Source organism: Lichenostomus cassidix, chromosome 2, assembly GCF_008360975.1.
Source record: "Lichenostomus cassidix isolate B80296 chromosome 2, HeHo_3.0, whole genome shotgun sequence".
Classification (NCBI taxonomy): domain Eukaryota; kingdom Metazoa; phylum Chordata; class Aves; order Passeriformes; family Meliphagidae; genus Lichenostomus; species Lichenostomus cassidix.
Window position 1 is genome coordinate 24,634,225 of NC_139482.1, and position 18,541 is coordinate 24,652,765.

Here is an 18,541-nt window from a genome sequence, read left to right on the forward strand (position 1 = left end):
CTTTTACGCTCTGTAGTTGATACCAAGTGCAGTATTTTGAGATGTTAGTTGAGGGAGGCATAATCTGTTTGACAGCTTGGACATCATTCCTTTGGTTAATTCAGGAGAGCCTGAGCCAACTCTGGTATTAGAGGTGGAACTGTAGCATTGTCTACAATTCAAGATACTTCCCACTTCCTTGTTTTCTTTTCCATATGCCCTATCAAGCTGTAATCCTTCAGGCTGAAGTTTTCCATAATTGCTCTTTGCTTCTAGCACAGATTTTGTTGTTTCTTTTTTTTTTTCTTCCTTTCTTTTTTAAGATTAAAGACAGTACCATAACACAGAATTAATAACTTGCTCAAATTGAGGGAGTTAGTCTTAACTCTGACATTTCCTATCTTTGAAGTGTTGCAGTCTGCAGTCTTAATGTTCTGTTAACATGCATTTATATGTCATGTATGTATAATTTACAGGCTATGTTTTATTTTGTTCTCCTGTTAGACTGCATTGAGATGACTGATGCAGACAAAGAGTACTAAGTTTAGAAAAGAATTAATGGGCCTTCAAATGCTTCAGTTCCTGTGTAGGGCCTTTATACAGCGTATCTTTGCACATTACATATAAATTATTAAAATAACACCATTGTTAGCTTGGTATTCAAAACATAATTTGGCATCAACTATGTAACAATTCAGAAGCTACTGTTCTCTTTAGAAGAAAAAAGTCAAAGTTTGCTGAAAATTGATTCAGTTCTTGTTTAAGTTGGGGGTTTTTGATAAAAGCTAATATTTTGTCTTCTTTTTACTGTGGCAGCACTAGTTAAATCAGACCCTGCTGGTGAATTGCAAAGAAGTAAATCACAACAGACATTAATCTAGATGAGGGCTAAGTAATTAACTTCATAGAAGGGTGGTGTATATTGTGTCTGTGACACTAGACTGACTGCTGTGCACAGAATAAATGCAGTATTTAGGTTGCCTATGGTATTCCACCCCTTCAATTAAGTAAACAAATATATATATAGAGCTACTCTGGAGTGTATCCTTTGTGGTCTAAACACTGTATCTTATTAAAATCATCTGCATGCAGTATGTGGGGTTTGAGTTCCTGCCAGTGGTTTCATCCATTGTTAACAGTGATGCTCAGCTCTCCCAAGAGTTAAATACAGTGGTACTTTAGTTATGTGGAAAGGGTGCTCTTGGTTACTTTGGTGGCCATTTCATTGCATATTACCTCCCACTTTGTTTCCATCTGTGTGTGTGGCATAGGGTGTTGCCTGAAAAAATATAGGCTTTTTCAGGAAATAAAATATCCATATAGGTTGAGAAAAATATCAAAGGCAGCCTGTAATTGATTCTGGGGGGCAAGACCAGGGCCAGAATAGGTGTGTGCCTGCCTGCTCTATGCGCGTATCAAGATATTTACTATTTACATTTGTGTATCTGTTTTCACCTCAACAATAGTGACAAAACATCTGTTGAGATCCAGAAGACAGGATCAGTTCTTAAAGTGGAACTGTAATTGTTAGTTATTGTTTGTATGCTATCCTCACTCTGCAAGTGATGTCTTTTACCTGCAAAATGAGACCGAGTGCTTGTTCTACTTTTTAGAAATCATCAAGTTCAAGTAGTTCTAGTTTATCTTCATGAAACACATTTTTACCTATGATGTCATAACTGCATTCAGATATTTATTCATTGCTCAAAGTATTTGCAGCAGGTATCAGCACTTAGAGATATGGACAATAGAGGTTGACAAAAATGTTGCTCAGAGAAAATACAGATAGAACTACATTTGCCTGAAGCTATGTTTATTTGATGATGCTATTAAATTGAATTGAAAGAATATTAAAATTGTGATAAGCCACACACACAAATAACTTAGTGTGAAGTCTGAGATTTTAGTCACTAGTTTACCACACTTGCTGCTGTCCACAAAAGCAGATTAATCTGAATATTTTCTAAATTTTAATTAGCTGTCTCTTCAAATATTGTTTAACTTGCCCTTCTAAAAAATTATAATAGCCACACGCTATTTTAGAACATTAATTTGTATATAGTTTTTATTTTCCCTGCCAGATATGCGATTTTATTGCAAATACGGCTGTGTGGAAGTGAAGACAAGTAAACAGAATTGTCTAAAATAAGATCACCCTTTCCTTCCAAACAGCAACAAACCCAAGTGCAACTAATGAAAGATGCATATTAATCAGAAAGTGTCTGACCTTTCGGAGCATGGTGATTAGCTACAGAAAGCCATGAGTTTAGATCAGAACAAGCTTTTTCTTAACAGAAAAATAAGAAAGTATTGTGCTTCTGTGAAATGTGTTTGAATGGGTCACAGATTATTGAGTTGGGAACTGCTATCACCCTTGGAGTGTATCTTGGACCACCATGCAGGCTTGTCTGCAAACATTAAATGAGAACAGTGTGTGGCACTAGGGCTGTGTGGGTTGGCTGCAACCACAGCCTCTGGCAGATCTTCCAGCCGTGGGGCAGCTGATCACTGTCAGATTCTCCATTTCCACCTGTGTCCATGGGATGGGTGGGTCAGAGGCGTTACAGGCCATGCTGCTCGGAAAAATTTGCCCCTTCACAACAACCTTTCAGTCACTGGCAATGCTGAGGAGCTTCTTCCCATGGCTATTTTTGCTTTGAGGCTTCTGAACTCTAGGTGAAGATGCAAAAAAAAGTGACTATTAAACTGGTGACTGGGATTACACAGTTATTTCAGCAGTGATCAGTGCTGCAGGTTATGAACCAGAGTCTCAGTGACAGTTAAATTAGCCCATGAGGTGCAGTCATTAAAAGGAAATGGAAGAGGTTCAATATAGACAACTGTACTCCCTTTGAGCTTACAGGACACTATAAGTGTCCTCCAAAGTGGAAGTGGCTGCTGCTGCTGAAATTGCATTTTGATTCCTTCTCGGGAGAGTCCACTGCCCTCAAAGGAGAGCTGTGATGGACAAGGGCTTGGAGGGATGAAGGCAGGAAGAGTTTCTTCACTCCCATCCCAAAGATTTACAGGCTTCAGGGAAGGCAAGGAGCCAGAAATAAAGTGAAATATCCTCAATGAATAATTCATTTGCTGGAAAGTGTTTTTTCAGGGAAACTGAAGCTATACAGGGATTTGGACAAATTCAGCTGAAACACTCTCAGTCATAAAAAAGATGGATAGGAGGGAAATACACAAAAGTCTTGAAATATGTTTTAATATTTTGTGTCAACCATCTGGATAGATTCCTTTAAAAGGCACATTGAAAGATTTGGGGGTTTCATCTCGAAATCTTTCCCTCCTTTCTCCCTCCCTCCTTTCTCCCTCCCTCCTTTCTCCCTCCCGACTTTCTCCCCTTTCCCTTTCCTTTTTCCTAACTTAAAAGAGTAAATGTACTAGAAGGTGTTAAATTATCTGAAAATGAAATTGATGTTGATTTGTGTCTTCAGACACTGTTTTTTTGTTGCTTTCCTGCTTGCTGGCAGAGCCCAGCATTAACTGACAAAGAGGAGCATCAAGAGTTGTCTGGCCAGAACAACTCCTTTTCCTGAGTTCTGTCACAGTTTTCAGAGTAGCAGTGTTCAGTGAAGTTGCTAATAGAACAGTTTCTAAGGAAACCCAGGAAATACACCTTGGGTTTGTAAAATCTCTGGTGTATGGATCAGATGGTCTGCACACAGAGGAAATCTCTGCCTCCATGAGAAGGTGGAGGAGGCTGGTTTTGGTGAAGTTCACCTGCTCAATGCTGCCTGTACTCCCTGGTGGGCCATAGGGATGGAGCACTCTCTGCCTCTCCCACCAGATGCACATAAACTGTCTCCTTGGTCAGTCCTAGTGTGGAGTGGGGCACCTTTTAGGGCAGGAAAGCTGACAGGAAGGTGAAGTGCTTGGCTAGAGTGATTTCCCAAGAAACAGAAGCTTCAGAAGGTTGAAGGGCTCTGTGGTAGCACTGAGATAGAGTTTGGTCGTGTACTGCATAAATCATGTAGAATTGTGACACATCAGCAAGGATGGGTGCTTGTCAGGAAGATCCTGGTAGTCATTTCTCTTAGATACTGGTTTTCCTTATTAGAATTACTGTCTGATGCAACCTAAATGTACAATGATGTTAAAGCAGTGTGAGTAATTCAGTCAATTAATTAGGTGTGGGTAGCATTTGCCTTCCAGTTTAAGGGGATCAGAGGAAAATACTTAATAGCCTTTATGTTTTTTCTGCTCCATACCTTGGCATCAATTCATTCGAATAACCTTATGACCCAAATAAGTTATTATATTAAATTATTATGCTTTAGTGAACATTGCTACCCTCCATCAACATCATGACATGGAAATCAACACATGCTGCTTTGTAGTAACTGGAAGTGGACAGAAAAATCACCACATGAGTGAGGAACACCCAGATAGCTCTAAACCTCTGCCCTTCCTCTATGGAGTATCTCCTCATTTCTTCCACCCTTGCCCTGGTATTTACAGAAAAAACATGTGCAGAGAAGCTGAGAGGGAGATCCCACAGACAGACTCAGGTCTCCAGCACTTGTGGGAGTCAATGTGCCCAGATGAAGGAACTTGAACGGAAAATGACTTGAAGGGGAGCATTAATCCAGAGAAGAATTTGAATTGGAGTTTGTGGATACTTTTGTTTTTATTTGTGGTCTTTTGCTGTATAACTATTGTGGTTTAGTATTGGGGCCTTTGCAGAAAGAAGGGGTTTGGAGAATAAAAGACAATTTTTCCTTTGGCTCCATTATTGCCAAGGTTTCCCTCCACATCCCTGAGGAATTTCTATTAGAGAGGTTTATTCTACTAACAGTCTATTAGCAGGATTGGCCCCTTGTTGAAAACATGATGCAGTGCATGAGATTAAATAAGGTAAAATAAGATGAAGTTGTAAGGAATTAGATTGCGTGTGGGCACTGAATGTTTTTTCCTCTGTGCTAAAGGTATTCACTTTGGTCATTAATTGCTTTGTGAACTGAGTCACTAGAAATGGCCCAGACCTTGCTAACACTGTCAGCTAAAAATAATGCATGTAATGCATACATTCTTGGGAAGACTCTTCAAGTTTGAGATACCAAGTTGTTTTAATAGCCTGGACTTTGATTTTGTCTGTGGCTGTGTTATGGAGTGAAGGCAATTAAATTATCTCAATGTCATAAATATGTTTAATTTTTTTCTTTAGAATGACATCATTTCTTTTTCAGCCATTTAATACAATGTAATGCTGTTAAAGACTTTAGAAGACACGGAGAAATGAGGCTTTATTCAATTCAGAAAGTCCTTTGCCTAGGATATTTTTCCACTTTAAAGACTTTTCTACTTGAAATCAGTGAGACTCATTTTATTCAAGAGTTTGACAAATGGTAGTGCCATACACATCACAAGAAATGAAATCTTTAGGAGATGCAGCAATAACAGGGAGATGGTTGCACAGCTGGTTTTGGTTCCATCTCTGATAGAGGGATCTCTGCACTGCTCCTTACTACTACACGGAAGCTGATACAGGTGTGTGGCTGTGACCCAATGTGTGCTACAAGTACTCGTGTGGTGGTGCACTGACCTGGGTTCTGGTGTTACATTTCCTTCTGCTGAAGGATTTTGGAAAAACAGAATGGTCTTTCAAATACAGGCCATCCCAGATCCACATCTGTGCATGTGAGTGTGAGAGACAGCTGTCTGAAATAATTTGCACTTGTAACTCTGGTCTCCATTCCTGGGAGAAGTAAAGGAGAAAAATGCCAAAAGTGGAAGACAAAGAACAGAAAACCCAGAAACTGCAGCAATGCCTATTAAGTGGGCTGAGGTGGCTTTCTTACAGGTTGCATTTCTCAGTCCATAGCCTCAGCTAATGCTGAACTGTACTGTATTTGGTGTTTCAACAGGCAAACCCCCAAATTTGAACACCAGCCCTTCATAATATCAGTCACTGATTTATGTATAATACATGGGAAGCTTTAAAAAACACACTGTGTTTTCCTCCAAAACACTGGATGTAGAGAAAAAGCTGGATACAAAATAGTTGAAAAATCTGATAATCACCAGTGAGATCATGGAGATGTTTAGATCTGGTATGGCAAATTCCTGTCCATAGATTAACACTTGCACTTGCAGCAGTGTATGTGGAGCGTTCACAGGAAGGTTATGCTGGACATACACACAAGCTCTTTCCCCAGCTGGGTCATGTAACAGATGCTTTTCTTAGTCTCCAGTTCTGTGTATCCAGCTGAGATGCAAGGAGAGGATAATAATTTGACTGTTTTCCAGTACAATGTACCTTATGCCTCATGTGCATCTGTGATGTACTACTGCCACGTGGACATGGCTGGCCATCTGCATGGCACTTTCTGTGGTTTATTAAAAGATTTGAGTCAGCTCAGATTGAATACTGGGTAGCACAAACTGGATTAGCTATGGTCATGCCCATTCTTTGGTCCAAAGGCATCCATTTGCTAAGGTGGACAGAAGTTTATTATATGCCCTGTAGTTTCCAAACAGTTGCCTTCTTCAGTATCAAGCACTGTGTAATGTCTTGAAACAGTTATTCTTTCATATTTTATGTAGGACATGATCACAGGGCTTCAGGAGGGCAGTAAAAACTTGCATGGTTCATGTGGATGCTTGTTGCTGTATTCTGGAATTTGACTTAATGAAAACAAAGTTGAGAAAAGCGCTTGTTTTGTTTTGGTGTTTCGTTCTTTTTTTTTCCTTTTTAATTATCTCAATCCCAGCTTGCATTATCTTCCAGAAATTGCAGTATTGGATCCAGCTGGAAATGACTGCAGTATTATTTTGCCATAGCACTAAAGCATTTTGTCTGGAAGTTCAGCTATTTAGATTACACGTCCCTCTTGAAGCCTAATGTTCAAGAGCTCTTCATTAGAAACATCAGTGGTATTAAATGGAAATGGATCTTGCATGATGATATAAAAAAATCAGACTTGTAATGCAATATCCAGTTGGTATAACATTTCCACTGTAATGCATTTCATGTAACTGTGAATTCCTTAACATAGAGGAGGGTCACTAAAATAACACAATATATTTATTTTACTACTTAGAGCTTTAATGAACTTCAGGAAAATAGTTTCAACACAGTGTTGTAAAAGCTCTGTTACCTTGTGCACACTGACCTGGGTCCTGCAAACAATTACATTTGGGCACAGCCTTGCTGACTGCCAATGGCCGGCTCGTGTGTGTAAAGTAAAACATACGTGTGTGTGTACTTGGAGAGATCAAGGCCTCGCTCTAGTTTGGAAAATCTGAAATATTTTAACCAAGGGGTAGATTTTGCAGCAACACTGCAAAAATAAGCAGATAAAGCTTTTTGCTCTGCCACTAAAAGCTCCTTCTGGCTGGTACCTAATAGGGAACTGCCAGCTGTGCCCTGTGAACTTTGCAGGTACAAGCCCACAGCGGGTTGGTGAGGCACATGCCTTGGTCCTTCACTGTGCACAGCCACGCTGATTGCGGTAGGAGCTCTCCTCAAAGAAGGTGCCTCAGTTTTGGGCCAGGGAGACAACCAGTCCCACACTCAATTAACTCCCTGCTGGTTTCTCCTGCAGCTGGCTGTTCCACACAACGACGAGTGGACGCGCTTCGCCCGCACCTTGGTGGAGATCCGCGCCAACCGAGCCGACAGCGAGGAGGAGGGGGCAGTGGAGCTCTCGGCCTAGAGGGAGAGGAGCAGTGCCTGCCAGAACAGCAGCTTGCCCCACTGAGTACACCAGTGTTCAGTGTCAGAGTCAGTCTTGCTGTGGCTTTTGATGCCAGTGTACATGCCAGTATTGCTCAAAGCATTCCGTATTAATCACACTGCTTTACACGAGGCTGAAAATATCCAGAGCATTTTCATACTTTATATTTCTGTCTGAAAAGTAAGAAAGAAAAGACAAATCAACCCTTTATGGGTTTAGTTGTTGCCTTTTAACTACTTAGTAGCTGTATTTAATAGCTAGGAACCCCTGGTTAAACTTGTGCTCACATTGCCCTTCTGGCATAGTCCTATTAAATCCATATGAAGCCAGATATGATTATGTGCAGATGTGGTGTGCTTCACTGTATGGGACTGGGCCAAAGACTTTAGATGTGGTGTATCACATGGTGACTTACATTATGAATGGATGTACTATACGAAAGTTGCTGCTCCTTATTTATTGCGGTGTGCTGCATGGAACATATTTATTTGAAAGCATTAAAATAAACGATCCTAAAGCATGTGCATAATGAGAGAACTGCATTGTCTGTGTGCTGCTGTAGAGGTTACATTAAAGTCCACGTAACAATTACAGTACATCAGTTGTGCTTAAGATGTAAGATCTATAAAGACTGGCTTGAGTGGATGGAATGAGTTTCCTTTCTTTTTTTTTTCAAGATGCCTATTATTTCTAGGCAATTTAACTATATTTCAGATACAGTTGGTCACTGATACTTGTCATGCAAGTTAACACTAACAGTCTGACAAAGGGTTGTGGTTCCCAAGTATGACACCAGTATTGCCAATAAAATGTACCAGGCCTGTTCTGTCGCAGTGTGGTTGATCTTTCCTTGCCAGCAGTGCTCAGTGTGTTCATTACCAGTCACTGGTGAGGCACTGGGGAAATGTGACTGCCCTGACTCACAGAACACTCATGCAGCTGCTCTGGCATGGGGACTGCCCAGTAGTGGATGTGCATGCATCAGATCCTGCTACCAATTTTACATGAGTAAGCACTAATTCTTGTCACCTTCTAGGCTAATTTTTGTTTTCCCTCCATCCCTAGCACGCTTACCTGCACACACAGAGCAGCACCGTGCTGCTATATGTGCTAAAAGAAAAGGAACAGGAGAGACAAAGCCTCCTCAGCCTGTCTTGAGAGACAGGTTGGGGCAGAGGGAAAAGGAATGGGCTCCTTTATGACAACCTCTTGTGGCTTGAGCAAAGAAACAGAGTGCAGACTGGACTCATTTAGTGCTGTGGCCCAGATGGATGTTGGTGGTGAGGCTGCTTGATATGTTGATGTCACAACACTGCTGAGCCACAGGATGGCTCTGACATCTGGGTTTAGCAGTGGTTCACACTCAGGGGCATGGAGGTGAACCATTTTAGCACGAAACACTGCTAGTCTGACAAGAAAGATCTTGCACATTAAGTTTCTCATCTTGTCTCGTCTTTGGGCCATCATGTTGAGGAATAAACACATCATCTAATCATGTCTGGGGCTGCAGTCTGGTCCAGAACCATTGGGAAGACTGCACTGCTAAAGCCAGAGTAGGCTAAGAAAATGAATCCTTTGGAAAAGCTGAATTTCCCTTATCTTCTTGGTTAGAAGCAGCTCCCAATGAGAGGACATGGGCTACTTTCTTCTTAATGGTGGAACCTGAAACTACCTCCCAGTGCCCATGGAAGTGTCCTGCTGTGGGGAGCATCTTCTCCCAGGAGGCCTAGTACACAGCAGAGATACATCAGTCACTGGTCTGGTGGCTCCCTGAGACTGGAGCCATGTGTTAGAGAGCTTTATGTTCCTGCTGCTCCCCTGGGTGCTTTGGGAGCTGTCCTGAAGAACCAGTGACGCACTTGCCCCGCTTTTTTAGCTTAAATGTAAATGCTAAGAAACAGCCAGGTGAGATGACTGTAAAGATGATACCTAGGTATCATCTCCGGGGTTTTTACCTCAGTTTTGCCCTGTTTTCCTTTCAAAAACAGTGAGTGTTGTACATGGGTAAGGCAGATATGGTGCAAAGTGGAATTCCACCTGCTGGAGTAGCTGCACATCAGGGACACTGTCTGAGAGTGCCTGTGGTGTAACAGGAAGGGAATTCAGCTGATACTGTCTCCTGTTCATCATAATCAGTGCCGTGGGAACAATTGGCAAATTTGCTTCTACTTTTTCTGCACTACTGTTCATCTTTCGGAACCTAAGGGGAGTCTGCGTGTTCATGTCCAAGTTCTCCCTATTTTATAGCGTTAATAGCTTCTGAAATGGTTTGAAGAGCAGCCTCAGAAGACCTTCATTAATTGCTGCTGTGTGCAAATCAATATGACCAAAGTCCTTTTTTTCAGATTTTTCTTTTTTTTTTTTTTGGTGGGGGGTGGTGTTCAGCAGTACATAGAGGGAACAAGGAAAAGATCTGAATTTCCACAGAAATCACCAGGTTTCTATATACAGAGCAACAACATGAAAGGGTCATTTCACACAGCTGAAGCAGATGGAAAAGCACCCAAGAACAAGAGGCATTTACTTCCCTTCTCTGCTCATGATTGTCATGCAGTGGAGTTTCTGACCCACCCTTGTTGCTGCCCTTCCAGGAATCTCCCACAGTTCTTGTTTGTTTGATTTTCCTGCTGCTAAACAAATAGTTCCACTTCACTGGCTTTCTAAAAGAGCCCATATGACAAAATGTGCCTCAGAATCTGCCCAGTAGGGAAATAAATACAAAACTATCCTTTAATTTCAGCAAAGAGAAATCATCTTCTCCAGTCTCTTTTGCCTACCAAGATCCAGAGAACAGGAGGAAGAACATAAAGGCTATGTCCCATGCTCCAGCCCTGCCAGGACGCTGCCATGACTGCTCCTCATGTGGAATGGGTCACAAGACAGCCTGGCTCTTTTAGGGCCATTGCAAGTGAGCTTTCTGTGAAGGACATTAACTGTGTGCTCAGACTGAGCTGGAGAGCACATCTGAACCACAGAGATAGAAAAAGCAAACCCAACTAGTGCAGAAGTAGGCAAGTGGCAAGAAAAGGCTGAACTGAGGTTTAGGATGGAGGACAGAACTGTGAGGTTGATGTGGAAGGGACAATTCTCCTATACTTGTTGAAGGGAACTCCAGAGTCTCCCTTGATTTCAGTGCCAAGGATCAAAGCTACCCCAACACAAGTGAGAGGCAAAGGAATGATGTGGCCAGGGACTTGGGATTTGTTCTGCGAGGAGCTGTGAAAGGATGTGGGGAGACATGACAGGTGGCACTGGGGGTAAGAGCTGAAGGCATTAGCTAAAAGGTGAAGCAAGTTTCTTCAGCTTTATGACATTTCTCTGTTCAAGAGACCCCATGGTTACAGAGAAAGAAGATGATAGCCTGCAAGAACATGTGCACAGCACTGGCCAACCTGGAATTCGACCAGGACACATAAAACTGAGCACAGGGCCGGAATGCCAAGTCCATCCTGCAAATAACAGCACTTGGACCAAGTAGATCTTTGAAAGGTGGAAGCGATATGGCCTACCTCTGGAGTCTGAGAGCACTGCAGAGATCTCCATGGTAAGGCTGTAAGAGCAAGTCTTTGCTGCCAAGATTAGACTCAGCAGAATTGCCTGTAGCTTATTACTTCAAAAAGGTAGGCAGGACAAATGGTGTTGGGTTGCAATGATTCAGAGGCTGCAGCATTTTCCACAGGGTACTCAGTGAGTGCTCCAAAATAAATTTTCCAAGATGGAGGTTGTTCTCCTCCTGGGTCTCAAAACCAATGCCCCAAACATTTGCTACTTCTGAAAACATCAAAGCCCCTACCACACCCTGGAATATCATTGTCTCACACTACAAATGACAGCCTCTATCTCCAGGGATATGGAAACAACTAGGAATAGGTTCTTCCACACAAGATGAGTGGAAAAAGCTCTGAAGAGTTATAGCAACTGTTAAAAAGCATGCACAGCAGAAGACTGGAAACCCCTCACAGGGCAAAACGGCATCCCACAGGGAGTGGGATGGTCTCCACTGACCAGTGACAAAGGACACTCTCCTATCACCAAGGCAGCACCAGTCCTAAGGCAGGACTCAGTGCCTAAGGGTGCTATAAACTAGCCACCTGTCCCTGGGAAGCTTACAGGACTGGTTCTCCTTCAAAGTCGTAAGCAAAGATACTTCTGAAGAAACACCACCATGTCTGGTACACAGTGTCTGCACAGCCTGGGGTATGAGGAAGGCCAAGCAGCCCTTTGCAATAAACTACAGCAGCTGGAATGAATCTTGCAATAGTGCTGCTTCCTGGTGCAACGAGGAACAAGTGCAAGGAGCAGTTTAAGTGATTACTACACTTCTTAAAATGTCATCTCTTTGAAGGGCAACAGACACTTTGATGACATCCCCACATTCAGTACTGGGAGAGGCTGCCCAGGCTCACAGCCTGAGTTATCCACTGCCCACCGTGCAGAAAGCAGAACCAGCATAAGGCATGTGTCATTAAAGAAGCCACTTCATCCCAGGGTGCTTCTGTGTTATTGCTGTTTGAAGGTCTCTGGAGACACTTAAAATACAAACATCTTGAGATCTGTATATTCCCAACCATCAAATAACTTACAAATGATCACCATCACTGGAAATCACCTTCTAGCTTATGCAAAAAAGGCAAATACTTAAACCGAAAACAGTCAGAATTTCACAGCAGTGTTTAAACAGCAAAGCTGGAGGATTCCTGATCGTCCCTGTGCCACATGTGCACTGGAGAGGAGCTCAGCAGGAGACAGCATGACATGTATGCTCACATGGAGGCTACAGCAGGGTCATTCTGAACAGCCTGTCCCCTCCTAAGATGATGCAGAGCAGTTTGTCAGGTTTTGTATTTTTAGCAGGTTTAGAAAAACCTGCCCAAGTTATTTTTGAAGCCTGTGGTATGTTTGCTCACAAAAGCATCCCTGCAAACTGTCAATATTAAGTCAGCTTAAACCCAACCCATTCCCTGGGGACCAGGCAGAAAAGCATCTCTCGGCTTCTGCTGGACCAAGAAACACAAACATGGGGTAACTGCTTCAGAGACATCCCTGCCCCACTCTCAGTCTGACAGGTAACATCACCAGTATTTGGCCATTTCTTTTTTCTAGAAGTGCTGTCACAAGGCGTTAGCTGGAGTGCAGGAAGCAAGTGAGGTTACTTTTTATCCATTTGCATAACTCACCCAGAAACCCAGAGAGGACAAACATTGTCCTCAGGGCGTTTTGTTTGTTTGCAAGGCAATCTGACAATTCCTTGGCCTGCAAGCTTCTCAGAGCAGGAATGCATCCTTTTGTGTCTGGAGGAAGCCGACTGTGGGCACAGATCTTCCCCAAGATCTCCGGGCAGCATGCTTTGAAATGTTTTGAACTGGGCTGCCTGTTAGCAAAGCAGCCACTGGCACTTCAATGCTTCTGCCCCTGCCTCTGCTGTCTACTGACCCTGAAGAGATGGGCAGAAGGAGAGAACAATCCTGCAGGAAAGTTAATGGGGAAGGGAAGGACCACCATGGGTGGGGGTGTCAGTCCAGCCCTGCTCAGAGAAGATGAAGGCTGTGGCCTTCTGAGATGGATCTGCCACACGAGAGCTGCGCCTGAGCTTTGGTCCTGGGATGGGAACTTTGTCCTTCATCCCCACAATAAAGAACAAGTCAGAAATATACTGCCAGGCCTGGGAATGAGAGGGCACCAGGAGGCAGAGGAATTGGTCTGAGCTATGCTTTGTTTTGTGGAACACAAGCAACGAATGGTCTTTATCACCCGAGCCAAGAAGTTGTGCAAGCCCTACAATAACCCAGCTCTAATTCCTCTTCCGTTCCTGGCTGCAAAGCCCCAGCAGCGCTGGGGTTCCTTGTCAGGCCGCAGAGGGACGTGCTCTGGTGGGTGTCCCTCTCCAGACTGAGCCAGGAGGGAGCAGCTGATGGACAAGCCCATCCAGTGGCCAGGCACTTCCTCTCCTGGACCAGGGAGAAGGTGCAGTTCTGCACTGGGACATCCTCCCTAAGCTGCTGACTTTCCACAGAAACCCCTCATAAGGTATGTCAAGCAAATCTGAGGGATGAAGTATAAAACCAGCTCTTGAACAGCTTAAAATCTCATGTGTGAAGCATAGGCAGCTACCAGTGAGAATGTTCTACTTTTATGCAAGCCTTAACCAAAAATACAGACAATTAATTTTGAAGTAATACAAGGGACAGCTTTCCCCCTGCCTGCTTCTGAAATGAAGGAGCTGTCATTTGTGGAGACTCAGATACACAGGGCTGAGAGGAAGCAGCTGGTGGAGCCCAGTGCAGTCTCTGCACACTGGTTTAGCCAAGATGCAGCTGCAGGTAAATGTCATCTACTCTTCTCACCTCCATGTACACTAGTGCTGCTGCTCCTATCCCTGAACTCCATTTCACTAGTAACTTCAAAATACAAATTAGTCCAAGAGAATAGTTTTCATGATGACCCAAGTACAAATGCAAATCCAGAGTGACTTCCATTTCACTATTTCCACAAATTACAGCACAATGTGATATTGCACACCAAACTCATTCTTCTGCAGAAACATTCCATCTGTGCATTCCTCTCAGTTTACAGCCAAGGTTGAAGGCACTCACCCCTCATCCCCCTGCATTCCAAGAAGACAAGCAAGGCCAAATTCCTCCTCTTCTTAACCGGTATCATAGAAGACACCCCACAGGACCTTCAAGTGACTAGGTGATCAGGCTGTTCATAACCATTAAGCTCCCCCCAAAGTAAAGATCAAAATGCCAAAGCTTACTCCAATCCTGGCTTTTGACTGAGGAAAAGTTTCTCTTTTTTTCTGAGTGACATCTCCACCAACAGATGTCTTTTCTAGGCAGGGGAATTGTGGTAATTTGTTCTCAAGCTGCAGGTGTTTTTATAGCTTACAAGTGCAAGTATTAGCTTCATCTTAACCTAACTTTATCACCGAAGTTGAACAAGACATTTGATGTACTGCGCTATTTCTGTAACAGAATACCATGTGTGCATCTGTTTGAAAGGTTTATTTCTATCTTCATAAATACAGAATTTTCTAAACACTGTGCAAGGCACAAAAAATTAAGTAAAATCTTTTATTTTAGATTATTTTAATCTCTTTTGACTCAATGAAGTAAATAAGAATCTGAAACCACCTATTTGCCAATTACAAGCCAGCAGTTAAGGCAGGTACCATTCATACAGTGCATGAATTTTCTATTGCAGTTATTTAAACAAGCAGCGTTTTACTATAGAAGTGCATATACAAACTGAATTCCAAACACCAGCAACCCAAGATAGGCACCTAGTTATGAAATTTCCTTGTATGTGTAGTAGAATGCCAAAAGTTCTGCCATAAAGTGCAAAGACTATGGACAATAACACTTTCTTTTGAGCATTTTGATACCAGTAACATAATACAGCAGCTAAACATTTATAAATGTGGTTTCCATTACAAAAACATGTTCCACATAAAAGCTCCATAATACAATCCAGAAACAGAACTTGTGCGTGTACAGATTGAAGTTGAAGCTGTACTGGCATACTTAGGTACCGGGTATATATTTGCTGACCTCTACAGACACGCACCAAGTTTAAAACCAATTTACACGCACAGTCCAAATCATTCTGCTCTGAGCACCGTGATATCCACTGAGTTTTTCCATTTGAGTGACGATGTGCGACATCTGCCCTGGTAATCTGCAACTGAGCATTGCCTGTAAAATGATCTGGTTCACAGCTCTCACCCAGCCCTCCCCAATAAATGGAACCTAAAATTAGTGTCTTCCCAACACAAGCACATGTCAGATGTGGACAAATACATTCATGGTCCCAAACTTAAAACAACTGGTAAGAATTTCACAGTGATCTGGTTACGGAAGCACAAAGACAAATGATTACATTTAAGATGAAAATTACCTTAAAACTCAAATGAAGCTAATCTTTTATATGATGAGAAGCTAAAGGAACAAAGTATTAACCAATTAGAAAAGTGGCTCTTTCCCAACTAATAACAAAACCCCTCCAGCAATAAACTTAGGGTCCTACTGCTGCTGCAGCCTTTGAGGTAGGTGGCGATGGCTTAAACCGAGGTAGGTAAAGTCCAAACTTGTTTTCAATCCCTGCAAAAGTGGCAACTGCCAATTTATAACCACCAACATGGTCAGGGTTAGGAGCAGGGAGAGTGATCCTAGATTTAGGAACTGTCTCTGATCCAGCTGGTTTTCTGCAAAATAATAAAAATAATAAATTAACTTCCATAGAATAAAATCAGCATTCACAAAAATCTCCTCCATAAAGTAAATTTAATGAGACATCTGAGTGTACTTCCCTGTAAGTAACTAAATTAAATACTGCAGTGTAAGGAGAAATACCCTGTTTTAAAACCTTCCAGAACAGTCAGGAGCCTTCATGTTGATTAAGTATGGTCAAATCCAGATAAAATTTGCAGTGCATTAATCAAAACTGCATTGTGGGGTAATAGGGGTTCATAAGTCTTTGCTACAGCACACAACCAATTCAGGAACATAGCAGAGTTAAAGTAATTTCTGTGGTGGCTTTCAAACTGCTGTCCCCAAAGATCCGTAAAGAGTCTGCAGCTGCTCTGGGATCAAGTTAAACAGCTTTATGCACATCCACCTGTACTGTCAACAAAGGCAGGAGGCAGAGCTGAAGCTCCAATAAATTGGTTTTGAACTTGGTGACAACTCTATACTTTTTTGGATGTCAAATGCCCTGTCTAATCAGGGACACAGCTCCTCCACCAAATAATGAGGACTAATGCAGAGTGTATCCTGACCTGCCAGGCATCACATTTTCCCCGCAGTTGCATCCCCAGCCCATTATTTAGCCTCCCACTGTCTCTGTTTACACTAACATAGGTCCCCTGCTTGAAGCTGTGATATAAAACGCGGTAATATCTTGCTATGAAACAGGCACTGGAATATCATCCCAACCTCCACCAGTATAGTGTGGTTTAAACAATATTTACAAAGCCTTTACAACCTGTCCTAGCAAGCCCCTGGCTCTGATGTTCCAAGGAGGACCAAGACCCAGCAGAACCTTCATGATCCCTGGTATATTCAGACACCACATACTTACACTCCTCCAAAGTCCACATAAAACCATCTCTGCAGTAGCTCATAAGTCACCAGTGTTACACCAAACTGAGGAGAAGATCGAAATACACGAGCTTGAAAGAAAAGAAGAGAGTTCCTAAATGACAAGTGCCCCAATTAGAAATCACCTGGCAATGAAAGCTCTTTTTACACACCTCCTGCTCCTTTCCAGAGAGCCTTCGGACCTTCCTCCCGCAGGATCTTGAAAAAGCAGTCCACAACGCCACTGTAGGTGGTCTGTCCTGCTCGGGCTGCCACCTGTAGCCTTGTTTTGATCACATCTGCAGGGGTCACCAGAGAGGCTGCAGGCATACCTGCACAACACACAAGATCATCAGGTGGGTACAACTGGCTTGGCACATACACTACATACACCTTGTTTATCCGGAGGTAAGCAGGTCTTTCCTCCTTACATCAGGAGAATCCACTCACATTTGATTTAAGCAGAAGCTGGGATGAAGAACAAGCAACAAGCAACAAAAAGTGGCTGTTGTGGACGTGGCTTCACCCAAAGAGAGCTTCTCCCAGAGGAACAACCATATCATATACTTCCTGCTAAGCTGGAGGCCACAGATTGGAGTTTTCAGTACTAATCAGAAACTTGCATAGTTAATAAGCACAAAGGTTTTGGAGGGAATGTTGATACTTCCCTTTCCTTTTCATTCCTCTCTGTGGTTCCTGGCATCCTGGTTGTACACTGTGCTAGGATAGGCTGCACACACACAAACACAGACACAAACACCCTCATGCAGCAATGTCACCAAGAACCAGATAATGCTGTGCATGCTCAGCAATGCCTGAGAGCTGAGACTTACAAAAAGGGTCATTCTTCTCATTAGGAATGGCAGGCTCCTCAGCTGCAAAGCCACAGCTGACATCCTCAGCAGAATATTTGAAGAAAGATTTAAATTTACCCTGGCAGATAATCAACTGAAAGTAAAAAATACCAAACTACCAATGGGTGGTATTTCTAAAATCATTCCTATCCAAACTTGGGCTGCCTGTGTTTAGAATTGGAAAAAAAAAAGCCAAAAAAGAGGCAAAGAAAAGCACCAAGACTGTACCCAGAAGACACTGTCTCTTATGGTTTTATTACTTTTCCATTCTGCATCTCTTCCAAACCAGCTTGGTCAGATGTAGATGCATAAATCTCCTTTCCTATTTTTTTTTCAGGCTTAATAATTCTGTAACAACTTCTGTCCAAACCAGCATGGTCTGGCCTCAAGCTCCAGAGCACCCTTCCTACAGACTCCTCCAAGAGATCAAATCATGTGCATATCACCAAAAGAAGATCTCCTCCTCCTCTCCTTGTCCCGCAAAATAATTCATACACTGAGCTTGCACGATGGGCTGTCTGGCAAGCGAGCACTAAAACCTGGTCAAGGTTCCTGAACTCCAGAAATACTAAAATTCCTCTTTTCTTAGCCTTACCCACACCAGGGTATTGCTCGAGTCTGCAATTTAAAGCCGGACTGTTGTCCTTCAAAAGCCAACCAGTGTTTTCAAGGAAAATCAAAGAACGAACTTAGGAGTAATTCTGCTTACTACACATTGACTTCCATCTCCTTATCACTCACTCCATATTATTGAGGATATTTTGCACTTAAAATACTTTAAATCCTTTTTGTAGCATCTACGTGTACAGGACAAAAGCATTTACAGACAAATCGAATTTACAGATTGCTGCCAAGAAAATGTGACAAATAGCCCAGCAGGAGGTGACAAGACAAAAGAGGAGCTAGGGGAGGAGAAGGAAGTTAGTGGAGGCAATAAGCAGAT

At 42.6% G+C, this 18,541-nt stretch overlaps 2 protein-coding genes across 11 annotated transcripts in view; one reads left to right on the forward strand and one right to left on the reverse strand.

Annotated features, from left to right (window-relative positions):
* Positions 1-8,493, forward strand: part of DYNC1I1 (dynein cytoplasmic 1 intermediate chain 1) — a 189,551-nt gene extending 181,058 nt beyond the window's left edge. For all 7 annotated transcript variants that reach the window (XM_085050770.1, XM_085050774.1, XM_085050772.1 and 4 more), the window contains one exon: positions 7,536-8,493. In XM_085050770.1, the coding sequence (XP_084906896.1) occupies positions 7,536-7,646 (111 nt within the window). In that variant the 3' untranslated portion in view covers positions 7,647-8,493. The remainder of the gene's footprint in view (positions 1-7,535) is intronic.
* Positions 8,494-14,656: 6,163 nt separating this feature from the next.
* SLC25A13 (solute carrier family 25 member 13) overlaps positions 14,657-18,541 on the reverse strand; it is a 102,126-nt gene continuing 98,241 nt past the window's right edge. For all 4 annotated transcript variants that reach the window (XM_085050769.1, XM_085050768.1, XM_085050767.1 and 1 more), the window contains 3 exons: positions 16,918-17,076; positions 16,746-16,836; positions 14,657-15,870 (listed from right to left, as the gene is read on the reverse strand). In XM_085050769.1, the coding sequence (XP_084906895.1) occupies positions 15,681-15,870; positions 16,746-16,836; positions 16,918-17,076 (440 nt within the window). In that variant the 3' untranslated portion in view covers positions 14,657-15,680. The remainder of the gene's footprint in view (positions 15,871-16,745; positions 16,837-16,917; positions 17,077-18,541) is intronic.